Source organism: Cibotium barometz, chromosome 45, assembly GCF_041138505.1.
Source record: "Cibotium barometz isolate CiBa-2024 chromosome 45, ASM4113850v1, whole genome shotgun sequence".
Taxonomy (NCBI): Eukaryota; Viridiplantae; Streptophyta; class Polypodiopsida; order Cyatheales; family Cibotiaceae; genus Cibotium; species Cibotium barometz.
In genome coordinates this window covers 39,766,452-39,785,851 of record NC_141090.1, presented here as the reverse complement: position 1 = coordinate 39,785,851, position 19,400 = coordinate 39,766,452, and the positions used below count along the sequence as shown (strand labels likewise).

Sequence of the window (19,400 nt, the reverse complement as noted above, 5' to 3'; positions counted from 1 at the left end):
TGTGTTTCTAATCTGAATGGAGAAGAAATGGAATTTGGTTGCATGGCAAATACACTTCTATAATGAGCTCATGTGGAGAGCATGAGACTCCTTCTTGCTCTGTATGCGCTTATTGTTAAGTGTATTAAGGAATGCTTGTCCTTGGTGTGGTACAACAAACCCAGGTCAAGATTAACACCAAATGTTTGAAACGTAGTGGCATTTGCCATGGTTTGACCTTCCTGTGGGAGAAAACCTTAAGGTTCATGTTGCTACTTCTTCTCCTTCATTCACTAGAGCTATACCCAAAAATAGGGAAGTTGAATGCCTTCTTGTTAATCTAATTCTAGGATTAACAAGAGCTACCACCATTATCTTACATCAAGGAGTCATGGTAGATACACCAAAGGGTCATACATTCAAGATATGAAGCAATAGTGTCCAAAGCTACAACTTGGACGAGCGCCCGTAATGGTGTGACGGAGTATTTATGGCAATTCCCACTTCAAGAGCGTGTGGTAGCAAGTTAGGATGAAGTCCTAAGTGATGTACTTCATGGATATATTATGAGAGTAGTCATTGTAATAGCATTAGGCCTCTTATGAGCCTAAAGTGCCCAGCCAGCCACAGTTTAAGTGAGTGTGAACACTTATGGCCTTGTATATAAGTGAAGTTCTCTCATAATACAACATACTCTCCCATTGTGCTCTTGCTAATCCTCTTGCTAATCTCTCTCCCTAATGCATGTTAGTGTGTGTGTGTGTGAGTGAAGTGAGGTGAGAGGAGGGACGAGGACCCATAGTGCAATGCAGCGGTGCGACAACGCTCGCGGGAGATGCGGTGAAATTGCTTCTCAAGGAGTTGTAGAGCTTGGAGACCTTAATGAAAAACTGACAAACCAAAGAAAGTCAAAGAATGAAACAAGTTCTAGTACATCACTAAGTGAGGATGAAACAAGTTCTTACTCTTCGTTCAGTACACCACAGAGACCAATCAGGAAACTAGAACCTACCCAACCACACCAAATGGATAATAATGATCACATGACATATGTAGAACGCAAAAAGCAAGCTCATGAGAGCATGCTTAGCTTGGTTGAATGTCTTATAGGGTCACCGGTTGTGATTAAACCTCATAATGCCAAACCTAAAATAGCAACCAAGATACAAAGCCTAAAGGAGTACTATTTTCCCCTTGCTATATTTCTCTCTTTAATTCCGAATCAACTAGGAATTTGTTTCAACGTACTATTGTGCTAATCTAGTCAATTTAGTGTCGAGTTAGATTACTAACCTTAGTGTTATCACCGAGACCTGATTAATAACGAACCCAAGTGGCTTTTTTGGGTCCAATTCCAAAGATTTAGGTTGAGGCAAGTATGACTTATTTATAGGACACACTAATTTGGTTCTTGGAATATATGATGCAATTTGTTTCTTTTCTCCCTGTTTTCTACGTAGAATTTCATTTCAATATTTTATACCTCTTCCTTTACAAACTTCAGGGGGTTTATAACTTTTGATGCTACCAACGGATTAAGTAACTTTTGAGGGATCCGTTCCGGTACAACGAATGATATTATGTGTCGAGCGGAAAACATGAACCGAAGGTGTGACTCGGAGTCAAATCTCATGGCTGAACCCTAGTTTTAAATCTTAAATAGAGCCTTATGGGTTAGTATTGATTCATACAGGTTCCTTTCATATCAGCCATCAAGCTCTTCATTCCGTCCCAATATCAATCTGGATAAACATCTTGGCTGTAATTTCTAGATTTGCCAGCTATTGCCTTTCTTGTCTCGAAGGCCGAAACACCCCTTGGGAACCAGCCCCCGTAACCCCTGTTCCCCCAAACACCTAAGATCGATTTTGAGCTTTCCGAGATTATCATATAATAATGAAAAGGTAGCTTTGTGATGCTTTGCGCTCAGCTGGTTGGGGAAGAAAGCTACGAAACATGGAAGCAACCTAGTAGTTAGATTGTTTATGCACTCACTCCCATTACTCGAGATATTTCAGAAAGTGATGCTTTTTCAACCCAAAACCGAAACTCCTTACCTGTTAGCACCAGTAACGGTCAATCTGTAGCATGGCGGGATAATAAGCGTGCTTTTTCTTTGGGACCCGGAGATTCATCTTTGGGTCGTAAAGGCCAAAGCGAGCCGCCAAGCAATGCCCTTTTAACGCTTCACGTTTGTTTTCCTAGCGAAGTCTGGTCTGATCTTACAACCTTCTAAGCATTGTGTTAGATTTTACTAGCCTCTGTTTAGTCTGTAAGGTCAACTTGTGCCTGTAGCCCAATCAGATAGAGCACCAAACTTCGAATCCGGGGGTTGATAGTTCGAATCTCTTCAAGCATGGACCTATCGATCAACAAAGGAATGTCAATGAGTCATTGGAGTCTCAAGTCAATAGTTCCAATCTGCAAAATGAAGTTGTAGAGAAAGCTATAACGCTTTCTCTACTCCGCACTCAGCTCTGGTTCCGTTGGCGCGAAAATAGCTTAATGGTAGAGTATAGCCTTGGAGTTGAGGGTTTGAGTCCCTTTTTTTGCTTGCAGAATTGCGTCTTATGGTCACTTGGGCAAAATTGACTAGAGAAACAGTCTAAATAACTCCCGTGAGAAGTGTCTCCGTGATTCGATTCCCTAATGCTACGATCATGGCCATATACAATGCCAAGCAGTTGCAGCTCCTTCCTGGATACGAAGCGATCAACGCTAAGCAACAACGTCAAGAATACAAAGCAAAGCCTTAATTACCATAGCTACAGCTTTGAGAATACGATACGATCAGGATAATCCAAGCATCCCTGTGGGCAGATTGCCTCGCTTGCAATCCTAAAGTGAGAAGGTTCTTAGTGTTGACACAGGTTTACCCCTTGCAGACACAGATCTACTTCTTAATACTACTGAATATTCTCTACATCAAATCCATCAGTGCCTCACACAATTCAATTGCTCGCTCCCATCCTCGAAATATCGCTAAGATCCTTTCCCTAGGCAAGATCTAGTCCTAAGCTGACCTTGTAATAATAGCTAGCTGGTATTGTAACCATGAAGATGGTTGTTTGACGGGTATTCATACCCATGAGCACCCATAAGTATATGCTGGGTTGCCTTTTGTATAATAGCACGCTAGTATCGGCCGGGGTATAAAGACTGTTACTTTAGGGCCCAGGCGACAAGGGACCCAACCTCGACAACAAGCTTTGAGAATAAATGTATTCCACATACGATCCAAAGCTTACAGAATATGACCTTGCAGGCAAGGTCGAGGTTTGAGGTTCAACCACCGCTTTGTTTAACCAGCAGTCAAGATTTGACAATCTGGTCGACCAGTGTACAGTCGTATACGGACAGTACGAGAGTGGGATGTCTAGCAGAATATGAAAGTGGCATATCCAATGTAATCCAAGACGATGTCTATACCATGAAAATAGAAATGGGTTATACCATCCATCTTATCGTGTCCCGAGCACTTTCTACAATAGTTGAGTGTCCATCACCAAGGCAAAGCGTTGTGCTCCTAAATGGGGGCTAGAGCACAAAGGGCAGAATCCAAGGTCCATGACAACCCGATCTAGCCCACAAGGCAGACCTCTAGCCACGCCCTTTCGGAGCTGAAGCAATCACATATGACTGCAGACTTGGCCTACATTAATGCGATAATGCGCTTCTTGTTAATGCACTTCTTTCATTTTAATACTCCTTGTTGTGTGTCAATGGAATATGCGTTTTTATTGCTTTTGCTGGTATGAATTTGTCATGATCCGTGCCGATTATTCGTGCTATTCATTCCCCATGGTCTTGCCCATGATGAGCCAATATCATAGAAGCGGGATGCACGTTCTTCGCGTGACTATTCGTATTGTCAATTCATGACTATGACTATTCGTGCTATCAATTCGTTATCATTCGTGTTGTCAATAAGATGGTGACATTTTAGTGTTCAAAATACTCATTAGGTGGTTCCTTGGAAACCCCCATTTTCGGGGCTTCAAACATTTTCCGTGAAGTGAAAAGATTGCGGGTGGAAAGAAAAGTGCAAAGTAAAGTGCCATGTGACAAGATTGCAGGTGAGAAGAAAAGTGCAAAGCTGGATTTGCAGATTATGGCCGCAAGATACTGCCTTCTTGCATGATCCTTCTGATGATCAGGAATTCTTATGAAATTCTAGCATTCAATGTACTTTTTAACACTCTTACAAATAAAGATTATCATATAATAATCCATGAATATTCAAAAAAGCGTAGCCATTCATATTACACCTTTTACTTAATAACCAGATGCGAATTGATGACCTCGTTGTGGGGTTGGTAGTGATCGAACGATAAAGGCTAAGTACTAGCTATATTTGCACTTTCTCTATTTGGTGCTTTTGTCATTAGCACTCTTTTGTTCATTAATCAAGTGTGTTCATTTTGTCTGAGCATCCTACTAAGACACGGAACACCCGATCCCATTCCGACCTCGATATGTGAAAAGCGTTTTCTGCCATATGTACTGATAATTTTCGGGAGACGTGGTTCGACAGCTCGGACCTCGGGTTTCAAATTGTATATCCGATTGCCTTCAGATGCGAATCTAGTATCGGCAAGAATCTTTTTCGTTCTTTACTCTAGTAAAAAAGCAAACAAAGATTATCGTATAATAATCCATGCTTAAGAATGGGAAGTAACCTCCACGAGGTGAACTGGGAACAATTGGTGAGAATAGCACCCCTTTTTCGAAACATGATCGTAACCAACTGCTTATCGGGGTGGGGTTCGAAGACGGTCCCGAGACTGCATACTTATTAGTCTGGCTGCATACTTATCGTCGGCACTACCGAATGGCTTATCACATACCTATCTAGCGTTTGTTTGTAGGTGATGGCTTAACCATCTTGTAAGGTGTAGATCATTTGGAGTAACCCGCTTTAGTCTTTAGCAATTAGTGCGAGTTATCTAGTCTTTCAATACTCCTTTCGGATCGTACTACTTATCTAGCGATTAATGCTACTTATCTAGTAGGTAAAGATCTCTTCTAGTGGCTTGCAGGTAGTGGCTAGTTCAAATCATTCATCTTATCTATTATCTAGTAGGTAAAGATCTCTTCTAGTGGCTTGCAGGTAGTGGCTAGTCCAAATCATTCATCTTATCTGTAAACGAGCCTCCACAAGCCCTTGTTCCTATGCTAAATGGCCAAAACACCTAAGTTATGGCATGTGCATTGTAACTAGCCATGGAGGTCATTGTAAACGGCATTATAAACCAAAAAAAGTTTGTCACCAGCATCATAAACACCTAAGCTGGCATCATAACACTATCTAACCATCGTAAACCCCTAAGCTAGCATCATAACATTGTCTAACCATGGAGTTACCCAAGTTTGCCATCAAAGAGGTGTTAGAATGGGCCCATGGGAATTATCTCACATACAAGCTTGTGTACCTTGGACCTTACTTTAAAAAGTATTCCATCCTAAGGCCTCCCCTAGAAGGTCTGTGCTACCTAATCTATCGACGTTTCTGACAATTATGGATTTTACTTTAGCCCATCTCATTGCATAGTATGTAGCCACAAGCATGTAATATTTCCCATGTGAAGAATGAGGCAGTGGACCCACAAAATCCAAACCCCGCCTTTCAAATGGACCATATGTGGGAATAGGATTCAGGATTCAAGGGTCTTGGAATCAATTGTCAATGCCCATACACCTAGCACATTTCACAGCTTTTGCAGCACTTAGACATCCTTATGAAGCCAAGGCCAATCATGTATTAAGTATTTTGTGAGTTGTGCTAGTTGATGCAAAGTGGCTTGAACATTCATGACACATTTCCATGATTCTTCTAGATTCTTCATGATGCATCACCCTTTTGATTTTTATCCTTACCTTAGTTGTAGAGAATATCACCCAAAACGATGTAAGGATGAGCCCTCCTTCCAAGCCTTTGTTTTTTTGGATTCAATCCATGAGGAAAGTATCCTTTCTCTAAGTAGTACTGCACATCTTGGATTTTGGCCAACCTGTAGCGTCAATCAGTGTAATAGCAGCCACTTTAAGAGATGCCAAGTTTTAGTGGCTCATGTTTTAGGTCTTTAATTAGGCTTTCTATCAATATAAACAAATTCACAAAATGAAAATGCCTCTTTCAACTCTATTTCCCTTTAATATAGCTCCTTTAGATTGGAACTCCATGCTTTGTACTCTCCTCTCATCTGTCTAATGACTAATTAGAAGTCTCCTCTAACCTCTATCTCCTTTACTTTATTCTTCAAACAATATTATAATCCACAAATCAATGCATTGTATTCAGGCACATTATTTAAATTTTCATCCATGACTTCCTTACCCTCATCCCATACTTCATTTCCCAATGGATCACATAAAACCATCCCCCCAGCTCCACATTGCTTAGAGGGACTAAAATCTCCATCAAAGTGAAGGATGAAAGAGATTGGTGGTGTCTCCAAATCTTCACCCACTTCCACTTTCATATCTCTCTACTCCTCTTCCTTTTCTGTGAGAATATCTGCAAGGGTGGCCCTTGTTGTTTTTTTTGCAACAAAATAGAAAGAGAACTATTGAAGCTCACAAAGACATTTTGTAAACATCCCTACAAAATATTAGGTTTGCAAACCAAGAATTACAAAGTAGTATGAGAGGTGAGGAAGAAGAAAGTCATAGGCAGCAACAAGTATGACCTAAACTTCTTCACACAGCAAAAACACAAGTGATGAACCATCTTTTTCCATCTCGTTATACCTTTTCTCTACATCACTAAGTTGTCGGCTTACATAGTAAACTAGTTTCATATACCCTTGCTCTCCTTTTAGAAGGAGAATTACACCCACTAAATGCACAAACACACTTGGATTCACATAAAAATCATCCTCCCACCTTGGAGGCTATAAAGCATCTTTTTCCATCTCATTATACCTTTTCTCTACATTAGTAAGTTTCGAGCTTGCATAGTAAATTGGTTGCATATACCCTTGGTCTCATTTTGGAAGGAGAATTACACCCACTAAATGCACAGACACACTTGGATTCACATAAAAATCATCCTCCCACCTTGGAGGCTCTTGGAGGCTCACAATGGGATTCTTTGACTCATACATTCTTTTAAGAAATGTGAAGGAATGAATTTGATCTGGACCCCACTAAAAACACACATGTTTCTTTATTAAAAGATTAATAGGGTATACCATTTCAGAGAACGTGTCAATAAAGCATTGATAATACTTTGTTTTCCCTGATATCCTTCCTACCCCTTTTACATTTGGTGGGTGGTGGGAAAGCCAAAATAGCTTGCACCTTTTTTGGATCCATTTCAATGCTTTCCTCTGAGATTATATGCCCCAAGAGAACCACCTTTCTTCAAGCCAATCTACATTTGTGATGATTGAGACATTATTTTGTATTATCAAAACATTTCAAAGGCATCCTTAACTTCTCTAGGTGATTCATGTGCCTAGTGTAAATGCAAAAGTCATCAAAAAATACACGTATGAACTTATCCAAGTAAGCTATAAAATACCTGACTCATGAGCCATTGGAATGTTGCTGGCACATTGGTCAGGCCAAATGGCATGACCCTAGATCCGTGTCTAAGAGGAAAATCGGATTGACTAATTTCTCTCCAAGACTTTTTCTTCTTCCTATCTTTCTTCTCTTCTTCAAACCTTTTCTCTACTTCCTCTTCTTCTTTCTCTTCTTGACTTCTTGTTTTGTGATCTTTCTTCTGCCACTACGGTTATCAAGGTTTCCTCTTTAAAATCTGAGTATGTCCCCTCTAACAATGCTACCCTCTTCAGAATCTGAGTATGTCCCCCCTCTAACAATGCTACCCTCTTGTCATCCCTTGGCTTTACCCCTTCTCTTAGCACTTAAAGAATGTGATGTCGATTCTATCTCTAGGATTATTCTCAACCTGTGGGATCCTTAGTGGCCATGCATCACTAAGTGCATCTTAAGATCTATAAATATATCCATTAACTATGTGATATTTTGATCCAATGGAGTAGATAAAGATACGTTTGACATTGAAGGTGCTTCAACTTGAGGAGATGGAGTTGGCACAATCATTGAAGTTTGAAAACTTGATTCAATTTACAAGGTTGGCTTCTTGAAATCTTGTAAGATCCTTGCTTAAGACTTTTCCCCATAGGCAAGGAAGCAAAGCCACACAAACCAGCTCTTGAGGTGTTTTATTGCCATAGATCTCTTTAAATCCACCACAATATAGGAGGAGAAAGAAGAAGTAGATCTCTTTAAATCCACCACAATATAGGAGGAGGAAGAAGAAGTAGCAATAGCAACATGTAAAGAGGCATGCTAGTACTTAGCAAATAATGTTTCATGCCTTACCAAAAAAGCTGAAACTGATTCTTCTTCTTTCTAGGAAAGTTGATCCAATATAAGAGCAAGGCATTTGGCAACTCCACTATCCTAAACCTCTCCTTCATTGCCTTTGTCCCTTTGTCAACCTCTACCCTTTCCCGGGAAGAACACTAAGAGCTTATTTATTCTAAAATTGTTCCTCTAGCTCTTTAATTTTGATTTCTTTCTCTTTTTGTAACTCTTTATGGATTTGTATTGCCTTGTCCCTTTCTTCACATACCTTTAACAATTCTTTTAGCATCTTTTTAAGCTCTAGCACCAATGATTTGTATTGCCTTGTCCCTTACTTCACATACCTTTAACAATTCTTTTAGCATCTTTTTAAGCTCTAGGACCAAGGTGTTTTGTCATTCCCTACAAAGGTGCTAATTATGGTCTAGCATATAGTTGTTGGTATGGCAATGTGTGATTCCTTCCTCGATTTCTTCATCCTCTAGCTCATGATTCTTAACGTATTCTTTTGTGTTCATGTAGTAGTTAGAGAAATAGTGCTCTATGGACCATTGGTAATTCTTCATCATTATATATTCATTGGGCATTTATATTATGGGGTTAAGTCCTTGAGGTATATAGGGCATTGTGCAAAGGTTGTTGTCACCCACTTGTGGAAGCTTTCTTTTGCATTTTTTCTATTCTTTTAGCTTCCTCCTTGGTTCCTTCTTTGTCATGCTTTCTGTAAGTGCTAGCTTTTGCTTCAAAGGTTGATGGTATTATGGAGGAAGGCATTTAAAGTGGCTCTGCCTCCTCCTCTTCTATTATGCCCTTGATTTTGACCTATAACACCTTCTTCTATTTTTATCTTCTCCTGGGGGCTTTGAAGTATGTGTTCATCCCCTTATAGTTATAATATGCCCAATCATTTGTTGGATTTTAGGTGTAACTTCTACAAGTCGATGTGTTTATACTTGTCCAACATGAGCTTTTCTTGCATGATCATGGAAAGAGCCTTACATGTCTTTACATCTACTTGACTCTTTATTTTCCCATATTCTTGTTAGTATATACTCAATACCCGCCTCTCACATGTATCTCACATCTATATTTAGTGCACATTTTAATGACCCCCATTGATGCACATGTCTTTGGTGGGAACCCCGACTTAGACATGCCGATGGTGTCGTCAAATTGACCATTGATGGTTAGGAGAGGGTCAAGGATGCAAGCATTATAGATGGGGCCCAGGGTAGCGCCCCAACTGAGGGGTCCTAAAGGGGCTAAGTTCCCCCTGTGGTGCCATCACACGAAGGCAACAACAAGTGTGTAAAAATCTTGGGAATCTTGTTCTAAATATATGTGAATTATATGCACCGTGCATATCGCACTAAGAAGATATCAAGCATGTAAAGATCTCAAGAAGCTTGTTCTGAATATATGTGAATCGCATGCACTTGTGCAAGATTGCATTGAGATGACATCAAACATGTAAACATTGCCCACCAATCCATTCCGACCATGTATAGACCATTCGAGCTATGATGAGGCCATCTCAATCATACACATCCTATATGGACCATTTGAACATGTATAAGCTATATGAACCACTTTGAACATGTATAAGCTATATCAAGCACATAAGAATCACATGTAGCCCATTGCCACCTTCCTATGTGAACCATAAACTCTATTGAGCTTTCCCATGCACTATACTAACCACATTAAGATTACTTGTGGGCCATCATGATCATGCACGTGCTGCATGGATTGTCTAGGCCATGTACACACAACCCAGTGCCACTGTATAGGTACCATATAGACCATACAAACCACCTAAGTTTAATACTAAGTATATTAAGATCAATTGAAGGCCATCCCAATTACAAATGTACCATAAGCACCATGTAAATGATGAGGGAACAATACCAACTATATAAAGATCATATGTGTATCCATGGTGCACATGATAGTATGTATGTCCACATTAACATGTATGTCCATGATGCATGTATGCCCATGCTTACATGGAGTTGTCACATGTTGACATGAACACCACATCATCAGAGTACTCCACATAAGAAAAACCAATGGAACCAAAGCTTGCCAAAAAGAAAAAAGCTCACCAAATAAATTAATCCCAAGGGGGGAGGAACACTCCCTTTGGATAAAATTATAATTTACATAACTCTATAATGTTAGAAGGCTTTAAATGGTATAAAAGCTTCCTCCTTTAGTGCCTTACCCATTGATGTGAAATGAAATCTTTGTGGAAACTAGCTTGCATGCAAGTTTGAACCTGTGTAAGATCTACCAAAAGTCAAGGGGTTAATCATCTAGTGGAAAAGCATCATCAACTATGAGAGTTTGGGATACCTTTGATACCCTTGTGTAAGAGCATGCTCACACATGTGAGGCATAGGCGTTCCAATAGTAGGTGGAGTGCTCTCAAGTACAAGAACCACACATTGCAATGGAGTGATATGTTAACCTAACCATTAATGCACTGCGAGATTGAAGCTAGTTCAATTCAGGTTCCTTTCATGCATGGAAAGGTTGTGGCTTCACATAAAACTCTACAAGATCACCTCGATTGCGATCATAATATACAATTGGAGGCTTTGATAGAAATGGAAGGGGATTATCAAGTTCTCTATCCAATGCTTGTATATATAGAGATTGGTGGTGAGAAACATTTCATATTAGAATGTAGTTTATCTACCTTCTTTTTAGCAAGAGTAGATCAAACCAAACTAGGGTCTTCTAAGTCGCACTACAACGCAAATGTAACATAACATTGATATTCTTTACAGATTAATAGATGAAAAAGTCAAACAAGATGGGTCATGTGATGAAACATTGTCCTCGATATTGATTTTGAGACTTCATTTCCAAAACTAGTGTCAACATTCCAAATAATTTGAACTCTTCCAAGTGTTGATCCCCTCAAGAGTTTGGTGGAATAATGTGAATGCAAGGGTAAGAGTTTGGTGGAATAATGTGAATGCAAGGGTAAAACAACTAATCTACAGAAGTTTTATGCCGAGAATTCTATTTATGAATTGGTAAATGAAAAAGGGACGAAGGGGATAAAATAGAAGTATAATGTAATTGCATGGACAAAACCACAGATGCATGGATCCAACAAAATTTTTGTTTTAAGAAAAAGCTTTTGTGATGAAACCTTTCAATGCATGAATGAAAGATGTTTGTTCTTTGCTCATTCAAAGGTTCCGGCGAATAGAAAGTGTAGTTATTGAAGGCTGCTCCAACAAGCTCTCTAGTAATGGCAGTTTTGGCAACTGAGAGTGCTTCTTCTATAAGCATATTCCTCTATGTGTGGGGATATGCCTGGTGTGTGTATACTACTACTTTACGCCCAAAGACCCTTCACACACTAGACTATTTATACAGAGGGGGATCAATACACATGCGGTTCCAAAGGGACGTGTAAAGTGGCTTTGAGAAACACAAACGCCCTAGTTGCTTGAGTCATTAGCATAGACCATAATGCAGGTCCAAGAAGAATTCAAATAATTATTGCTAGGGATTTAATCTTGAAGCATTTAAAGATGAAGACAGAAAGGTGGAAGAACTCATGTCTGAGAAAGAATTTTATGAGATGGCACAAGAGCTTCAAGGATTATTGAAGCTAGGCAAGTAAGCGATTCATAGTACTTTTATGTAATGTAGTAAGATATTTCAAAACTCGATGTTTATGGATATACACATTTGTGCATGCTAAAGTAAATGGTCACGCAGAGTCAAAAGATTAATTAACCACAGGGTGGAGGGATAGAAGCAATCTTGGAACTCAAGAAAAAAAGTCATTTTGAGTTCTTCCATGGTAATCTCTTCCCCTTACAAGCTCAGAACTCACATGGGAGATGTTTTATATTTAAGATGTTAACAATAGGTCCAAGCTTAAGAGTGGACACTGTGGATCGAATGGATGCTAACGACACTAGTGATTTGCGACACTCTTGGATTTGCTTTGATTATGTTAATGGCTACACATGTGTATGACCCCTAGCGAGTAGTTTCCTCATATTGGAAAACTTGACTGATGAATAGTTTACTTGCACTGGTCAATAGTTTCACTTATATATAAAAAAGTGTCCACCAAGAGTTGGTTAACAATGGCCACATGTGAGTTCAAGGAGGAAGATGAAGAGGCATAGATCTTACTATGGGAGAATATAAATTTGGTTATGGTTGAGCATCAAGGGAAGCTTGCAAAATTTTTTTTAATTCATGGACCTGGAGCTAATTGGAATGCTATTCATAGGGTGTACAACAGTGGTGAAACAATGGTTGGAAAAGAACGCTCATGACTTTTTCATTTAAGAGATAGTCTTAATGTCCATATACAAAAAAATAATATTTCTCATAGTATAGAGAGGCACACATTACAATGTGTGAAAAGTGGAGGACATGTAAGACAAAAGATGATGCTCTTATACAATTCAAAAAAATACGTGCTTGGTGGACAACTGGTAAAGTTGCAGATAAGAGCATTGCAAAACTTGATAGCCGGCACAGTTGGCTGGCATTTTAGAATAGGTTAATAGGGACGCTTCCTTGTACAAGTGCATAAAGGTTCTTTAGTTTTTATTTTCTTCTCAAAATAAGATTGTTTCAAGACCTAAGAGTCATGTGTGTGTGCATGGTGGGGATCCCACAATCAATGCATTGGTGCCTACATGGGAGTTGATTAGCAAGAGAGGGTTATTAGTATAAAATTAGCCTCTACGATGCTTGTGTCATAGTTATGATTAGTGTAATTTGTGCTCAACAACTAGCTTTTATGGAGGGGAAATACATTGGTAGTGGACCTAATCTTTAAATGAATGCTAATAGATAGAACTTTGTTAAGGTAGAATACTAGCCCGTCACTTGTAGTAGCCACTTCGCAAATAGTTGGGAACTCCAATATTTATAGATATGAGCAAATTTAAGGGAAAGAAGAAGACTATTCGAGCAAAGAGACCTCTTCACCAAGGAGAAGAGGAAAATGTTGCTAATTGTACTCGTAGACTTGAATTTATCTTTGTTGACAGTAGATCGAGTAGACTCTTTAAAAGCAAAGGACGCACCAATAGACTTGGAGGAGCATGACACAGATAAACAACTAGTAGAAACGGAGAAAGAAATTAATGACACTAAGTGGGATATCAGGAGAATTTTAAAGACAAGCAGGATAAAGTGCCATCATTGGGCAAAGGGTCGTAAATGTGATGTGTGCACCTTCGATGTGAGGATGGAGTGATGTTTTTCAAGTAATTGTTAATTGTCACAATGGACAGAAGATAATATGTGCTATTTATGCAATAATGATGTTAGACATACATGAAAGATTTAAACAATGGGTTTACATCCACCCCCTACTATTCTTGATGTATGGCCCATTGCGAAGGACACATCCTTGGAAATTGGGGAAGCATAAAAGCTTATTTGTGCAGGTTTTAATATTGGTATTTCACTGGAGGATCTCCCAACATCCACCACGTCACATGGTGATGGTGTCCTTCTTGGGACATAAATCCATAAGTTTCCTTACAAAAGAGGTATATCTAAAGCACCATTTGAACAGATTCAGCAAGCGTTGGACATGAAAGCAAAGATTGTTGGTGGAGTTGTATACAAAGTTGGTGTCAAAACAACAAAGGATGCTAATAAAAAGGAGTTGCTACCATTTAAAGTGGTAAAACAGAAGTAACCCTCATGTTCATATGTTGCATTTGTGGAAAGGGTAAACAATACAAAGACTTATCTTGCTTGTTACAAGTATATATATTTTGTGTTTTTGATGGTTCTTGGGCAAGATGTGAATAACCATATGCACACTCATCAAGAAAAAAATGTGTTTTTGATGGTTCTTGGGCAAGATGTGAATAACCATATGCACACTCATCAAGAATAAAAATAGCTCAACATAATGGTAATACAGAAGTAACCCTCATGTTCATATGTTGCATTTGTGGAAAGGGTAAACAATACAAAGACATATCTTGCTTGTTACAAGTATATATATTTTGTGTTTTTGATGGTGATTGGGTAAGATGTGAATAACCATATACACACTCATCAATAAAAAAATAGCTCAACATAATTCGAAGGACATGCTCATAGAGGCTATAAGGAGCTACCCTACTACTTCATATTAGGCCAGACTTCTATTGCTTCTTTTGATATTGTACTCCTTTTTGGTTGACCAAGAATATACATGGTATATCACGGTAGAAATACGAGTATAAGCATTCCATGTGGTATAAATTTCAACCTTTTGACTTTATCATGAAGTGTAATTTGTTTCAGATTCTCCTAACTAACACTGTAACATTACTTGTTCTTGCCTCGATATTACCCTTGATATATTTGAATGTTGCATGATCTATAAAATTGCTTGTCAGAAAAGATAGGTAGTTTAATAAATATGTGACTCTCATTAGACCATCTTGCTCGCTCACACACTGGTAAGTTATTGATAACCCAATCTGCTCGTTCCATATACGCACTCAAGAAGAAGAAGAAGAAGAAGAAGAGGAGGAAGAGGAAGAGGAAGAGGAACATAGGCCAAGAATCCTTAAAGGATTATCTGACGATGCAAACTAGGATTCTAAATGGGGGTGGTCATGAATCAAGGTTTGATAAGCTAGATAATCTGTCTGACGATGGACAGTAGAAAGGCTAGCTTGGTTTTACCTATTGTCCCTTGCACACACACACACACACACACACACACACACACACACACACAGAGAGAGAGAGAGAGAGAGAGAGAGAGAGAGAGAGAGAGAGAGAGAGAGAGAGAGAGAGAGAGAGAGAGAGAGAGAGAGAGAGAGAGAGAGAGAGAGAGAGGCATGCGGTTGCACACATGGGAAGAAAATAAAGTTTTTCTTATTAATGATGATACCACGAGCTAAATAAATACTCATTGAAGGAAAAAGCAACATATTCCACTAAAATGAATTAAATGTGAAATACATACCCATTCCTACTACTACTGGCTCTATTGTCTCTAGAAATTCATATCTCCCAATATACAATTTAATGAAAAAATGTATCCATAGATATATTTTAAAACTTATGCCAAAAATTCCTATGGAAAAACTTTCTGTTCATGATCAGGAAGAGAAAGAAAAACCGTAAAAGAGAGGGAGAGATCCTCTATGGTTAGATCTCCCATGAGAGATTTATTTGTAGGGTGAGAGAAGTATTTTCTTTGTAAAGAGAGAGAGCGTCTTTGTGCGTGTCGAGAGAAGAGAGATTATCTCTATGATCTAAGAGGGAGTAGTTGATCAGAGAAAGAGAAAAACCGTAAAAGAGACGGAGAGATCCTCTATGGTCAAATCTCCCATGAGAGATTTATGGGGTGAGAGAAATATTTTCTTTAAAAAGAGAGAGATTGTCTCTGTGCGTGTCGAGAGGAGAAGAGAGATTATCTCTATGATATGAGAGAGAGAGAGAGAGAGAGAGAGAGAGAGAGAGAGAGAGAGAGAGAGAGAGAGAGAGAGAGAGAGAGAGAGAGAGAGAGAGAGAGAGATTTTCGTCTCGTGAGATGATAAGAGAGGCATGTTAGTAGATGTGATATGTGAGAGATGTCTTTGCCTTGATACATTTGAGAGAAGGAGAGACATTACTCGATCTCAAGCAAGGAGAGATACTACACGATCACACCTCAAAGAAAAAAAGGGAGAAACTACATGATCACACTACAGATACCTAGTAAATTTCAGGTTTTTTTGTGGAGAGTGTGTATGTGGGCTTTAACCATTGGATCTAAATTGCTACACAAGAACTTCACTAGTGGATGTTGTCCCAGGTGTAAATCTGCATATTGGAAGATGGTAAACATGCCTTTTGGGATTGCCCAACCATCAGAGGTGCTTGGGGGAAGATTGGAAAGTGGGTTGAGCAATGCTTAAGATCCACGGCTATTGGGGTGATTGGATCCTTGGGAAATGGGCTTTCAATGATGAAGCTGTCGAAATATTTTTTAATATTATTAGAGCATGCTGCTTATGGGAAATCTGGACCACTAGGAATGCTGTTATTTTTCAGAATGCATCTCTTGTTGGTATTGCTGTGAGACAGATGTAATGCATAAATGTGTGTGTATGTGCTGGTCTGTAATTAAGCTGAAAAAAGAGGGGATGGACCAGTTGATGCAGAAACTGCAGATAAGCATCACTTGATTTATGCATCTACTTGGGGAATCTTCAAGCATACTAGGGTAACCTAATCCATGGCTCATATCTTGTAGGTAAGCTTTGCTGAGGGTTGGAAGACCAGGCTGCCCAGATTTGGACCTAAAACCAGAAGATGGTACCTTAAAAAGAACCAAGTGGATTATACTTTTGTTGTTTTCATAGAAAACCTTGTGAGGACGAGACCTACAGTAAAAATATGGTCTAAAAAGGGGGAAATATTGAAAAAACAAACCCCGAGGGGGTGTACCACTGAGGCTATGATGGAGGCTTGCATCATTTTGGGTTATCAAATCTCTTGGGAGCAATCTAGTTTTCTCTTGGAGGATGAGAGATGGACTCTGTTGTGTAATTTATTAAATGAAGTGAAATGTGAGAAGTAGTGGGTCAGACTGATGTAGCTTCGGATGTAATTGGCACAGTTGTGTACTTGGCTTTTAGTTAATATATATACTTATTATTATTGATAAAAAAAGCGATTTTACTAAGGTTCAATTTCTAATACTCTGATTAAGGTTTTGCATTTTAGAGATCAGTGGCATCGATTCCTACCCATCCCATCCATACCTTCAGAGGGTTTTTGGTAAGGAGAGTACTAACTCAATTCTTTTTCTTTTCTCTTAAACGCTGTTTTGGGGTGGTGCGGGTGGTTATTCGTGCGAGAGAAGCCAAAGGTACTTCACTTGCCTTCGGCTATGGCGAATGCCTCCCTCTTCTGACGCAGAAGCTTTTGTGACTTTAAAACCCTAGCAGCAGAACAAACCGTCCCCCCCATACTAGCTCTTTTGCTGTGTCTTCTTTTTCAGCCTCAGAGAAAAACCCTAACTTGCATTGCTTTCAAGTTGTCTTCCCCATGGCCCCTCCTGATGAAGCGGCTGCTGTGGAAAAGCTTTACGTGTTCGGGCAACGCCTTGCCGAACCCTCGGGAACCAAGGTAAATACAATTTCGTCCGTTCTTCGCTTTGTTATATTGACCTCTGTAGATTTAGGGTTTCCCCTCTCTCTCTCTCTCTCTCTCTCTGGTTTCTTTATAGCTTCTTTTCAAAACCCTAATTTGCAGAGGCTATCCGAAATCGTAAATTTTGCACTTCTCTCTGTCTTGAAACTTCTACTTGGGATGCCATAACGTGTTTTTTTTTCATGTCTCGCAGAGTTTCAAGTACTCTAATTTTGTCACTTTAAGTGGTTTTCTCTGTTTTGAAACCCGTGCTTGGCTCTTTTCTCTAGCCTTGAATCCTTTTTTAATTTTTAATTTTTTACTTTTCTGCAGAATGAGAGCGATTATGTTGGCATCATATCAGCGGCTAAAGGGAGCAGCAAGTCTAAGCAGCTTGCTGCACAGCTTATTCCACGTTTCTTCAAGCATTTTCCAAGTCTTTCATCAGAAGCCATCAATGCACAGCTGGATTTATGCGAAGAAGATGAGTTGGGGGTGAGTTGCTCTTTCCTTTGCCGGGATGATTTTTCTTTACTCCTCAAAAAGGCAGCAGACGCTCTTTGCTCCATGGACATGATACTGTCAAAGAACTCCTCCCCATGTGGCAGAGTGCCTTCAAACAAATGGCATGCTTAGAAAAAGGTTTTGAAATCACTAAGCCTTCAAGAAACCACCGAATCAAGATAAATCTTTGTGATTGACAGAATCTAGAGAAACTTTTGTGGTTTTTGAAATGCTGGATGACCAGTGGTGGAAGAGGCTGCAAGAAAGCGAGGTTCGTGACATGCAATGCTAGCTAAAGTGCACGTTGATTGCCTTGAAGGACGGTCTGAAGACGTCCCGGCTGATTTGTATCAAGCCCTGCCATCATTCTGCCATTGTTGGATGGAACAAGTCATGGATGTCGACCTTTCATTGGTTCTTGTGAGGAGGAAAGCACTCGTTTCCACCATACTTTTGATCTCAGTTGTGCAATGTTGCTGTGGTAAGAGAAGAGCTCTGTGGAAATTGTGCAAGTTTAGATGCAGAAGCATCTTAATGGGGGTGACCTTCAGGAGTGGTGCTGTATGATATAAGCAATGAATGTGTCTGAAGAAAAATGTGTAGCCTCTCTTTATATCTCTCATTGTCCTTGCCGAGTTGCAGTAAGATTTGGCAAGGAAATCTGAAGTCCCTGATTGAAGTTTGATGTTTAGAGGACCTGATCTAATTTGTTCATGTGAGGGCAGGAATGACTGTTGGTTGGATTCAGGCATGGCACATAAAAAAAAAAGGCTGTCTTGTTCAGGCCCCAGGGGCTTCTTATTGTGGCACAGTTATTCAAGAATTGGAGTGGCATTTACCTCACTGCTACTCTTTTTTCATGGCTTCGTCGTCTGGGTGACCTGAAGCAGTAGTAAGCGGTGGTTTTGGCTTTATGAAGAGTAATTTTTCAGAAGTGGCCCCATGAAATGTCAGGCCCAGAGATGCATTATACTGGATGCCTGCTCCTTGGTCTTTGAAGTCATCCATAAGCTGCACTTCGTCTTATACACCAAAATTGCGGAGGGGGCAGGGAACTATCCAGTTAGTGAATCAAGTGTTGGCGAACATCTGCCAGCAATGTGGTTCATTGGTATGATCGCTGGATTATCACATCGACTTAATGAAGTCCCATGAGAAGACACTCAAAATCTACAGTATCATGCGCAGGGCAACACATGCTGAAAATGTCCACAAAACATCAATATTATTGCTTGGATTGCTTGAGACATACTAATTTTTAGGAGAGGTTTAGGGCTTATTTATTGCATCAGGTTTTAATTATGTTTTTTTTTGGGGGGGGGGGTAAGAATCGACCGTAGCTTTCTAGCATATCAGTAAATTAAATCACAATCATGCTATTTAGGGAGGTTTTCTATTTCATCATGATAGAAATGCGGTTCTTTTTGTACTGTCTAAGTTAAAGCGTTAGC

At 39.6% G+C, this 19,400-nt stretch overlaps 1 protein-coding gene across 4 annotated transcripts in view; it reads left to right on the top strand.

Moving 5' to 3' along the window:
• Positions 1–17,020: 17,020 nt before the first annotated feature.
• Positions 17,021–19,400, top strand: part of LOC147612751 (apoptosis inhibitor 5-like protein API5) — a 49,035-nt gene continuing 46,655 nt past the window's right edge. For 3 of the 4 annotated variants that reach the window (XM_086783309.1, XM_086783306.1, XM_086783305.1), the window contains exons 1-2: positions 17,021–17,442; positions 17,779–17,940. In XM_086783309.1, coding sequence (XP_086639435.1) covers positions 17,362–17,442; positions 17,779–17,940 — 243 coding nt within the window. In that variant the 5' untranslated portion in view covers positions 17,021–17,361. Of the gene's footprint in view, positions 17,443–17,778; positions 19,061–19,400 lie in introns of all 4 variants that reach the window. The other variant, XM_086783308.1, reaches the window with a different exon arrangement.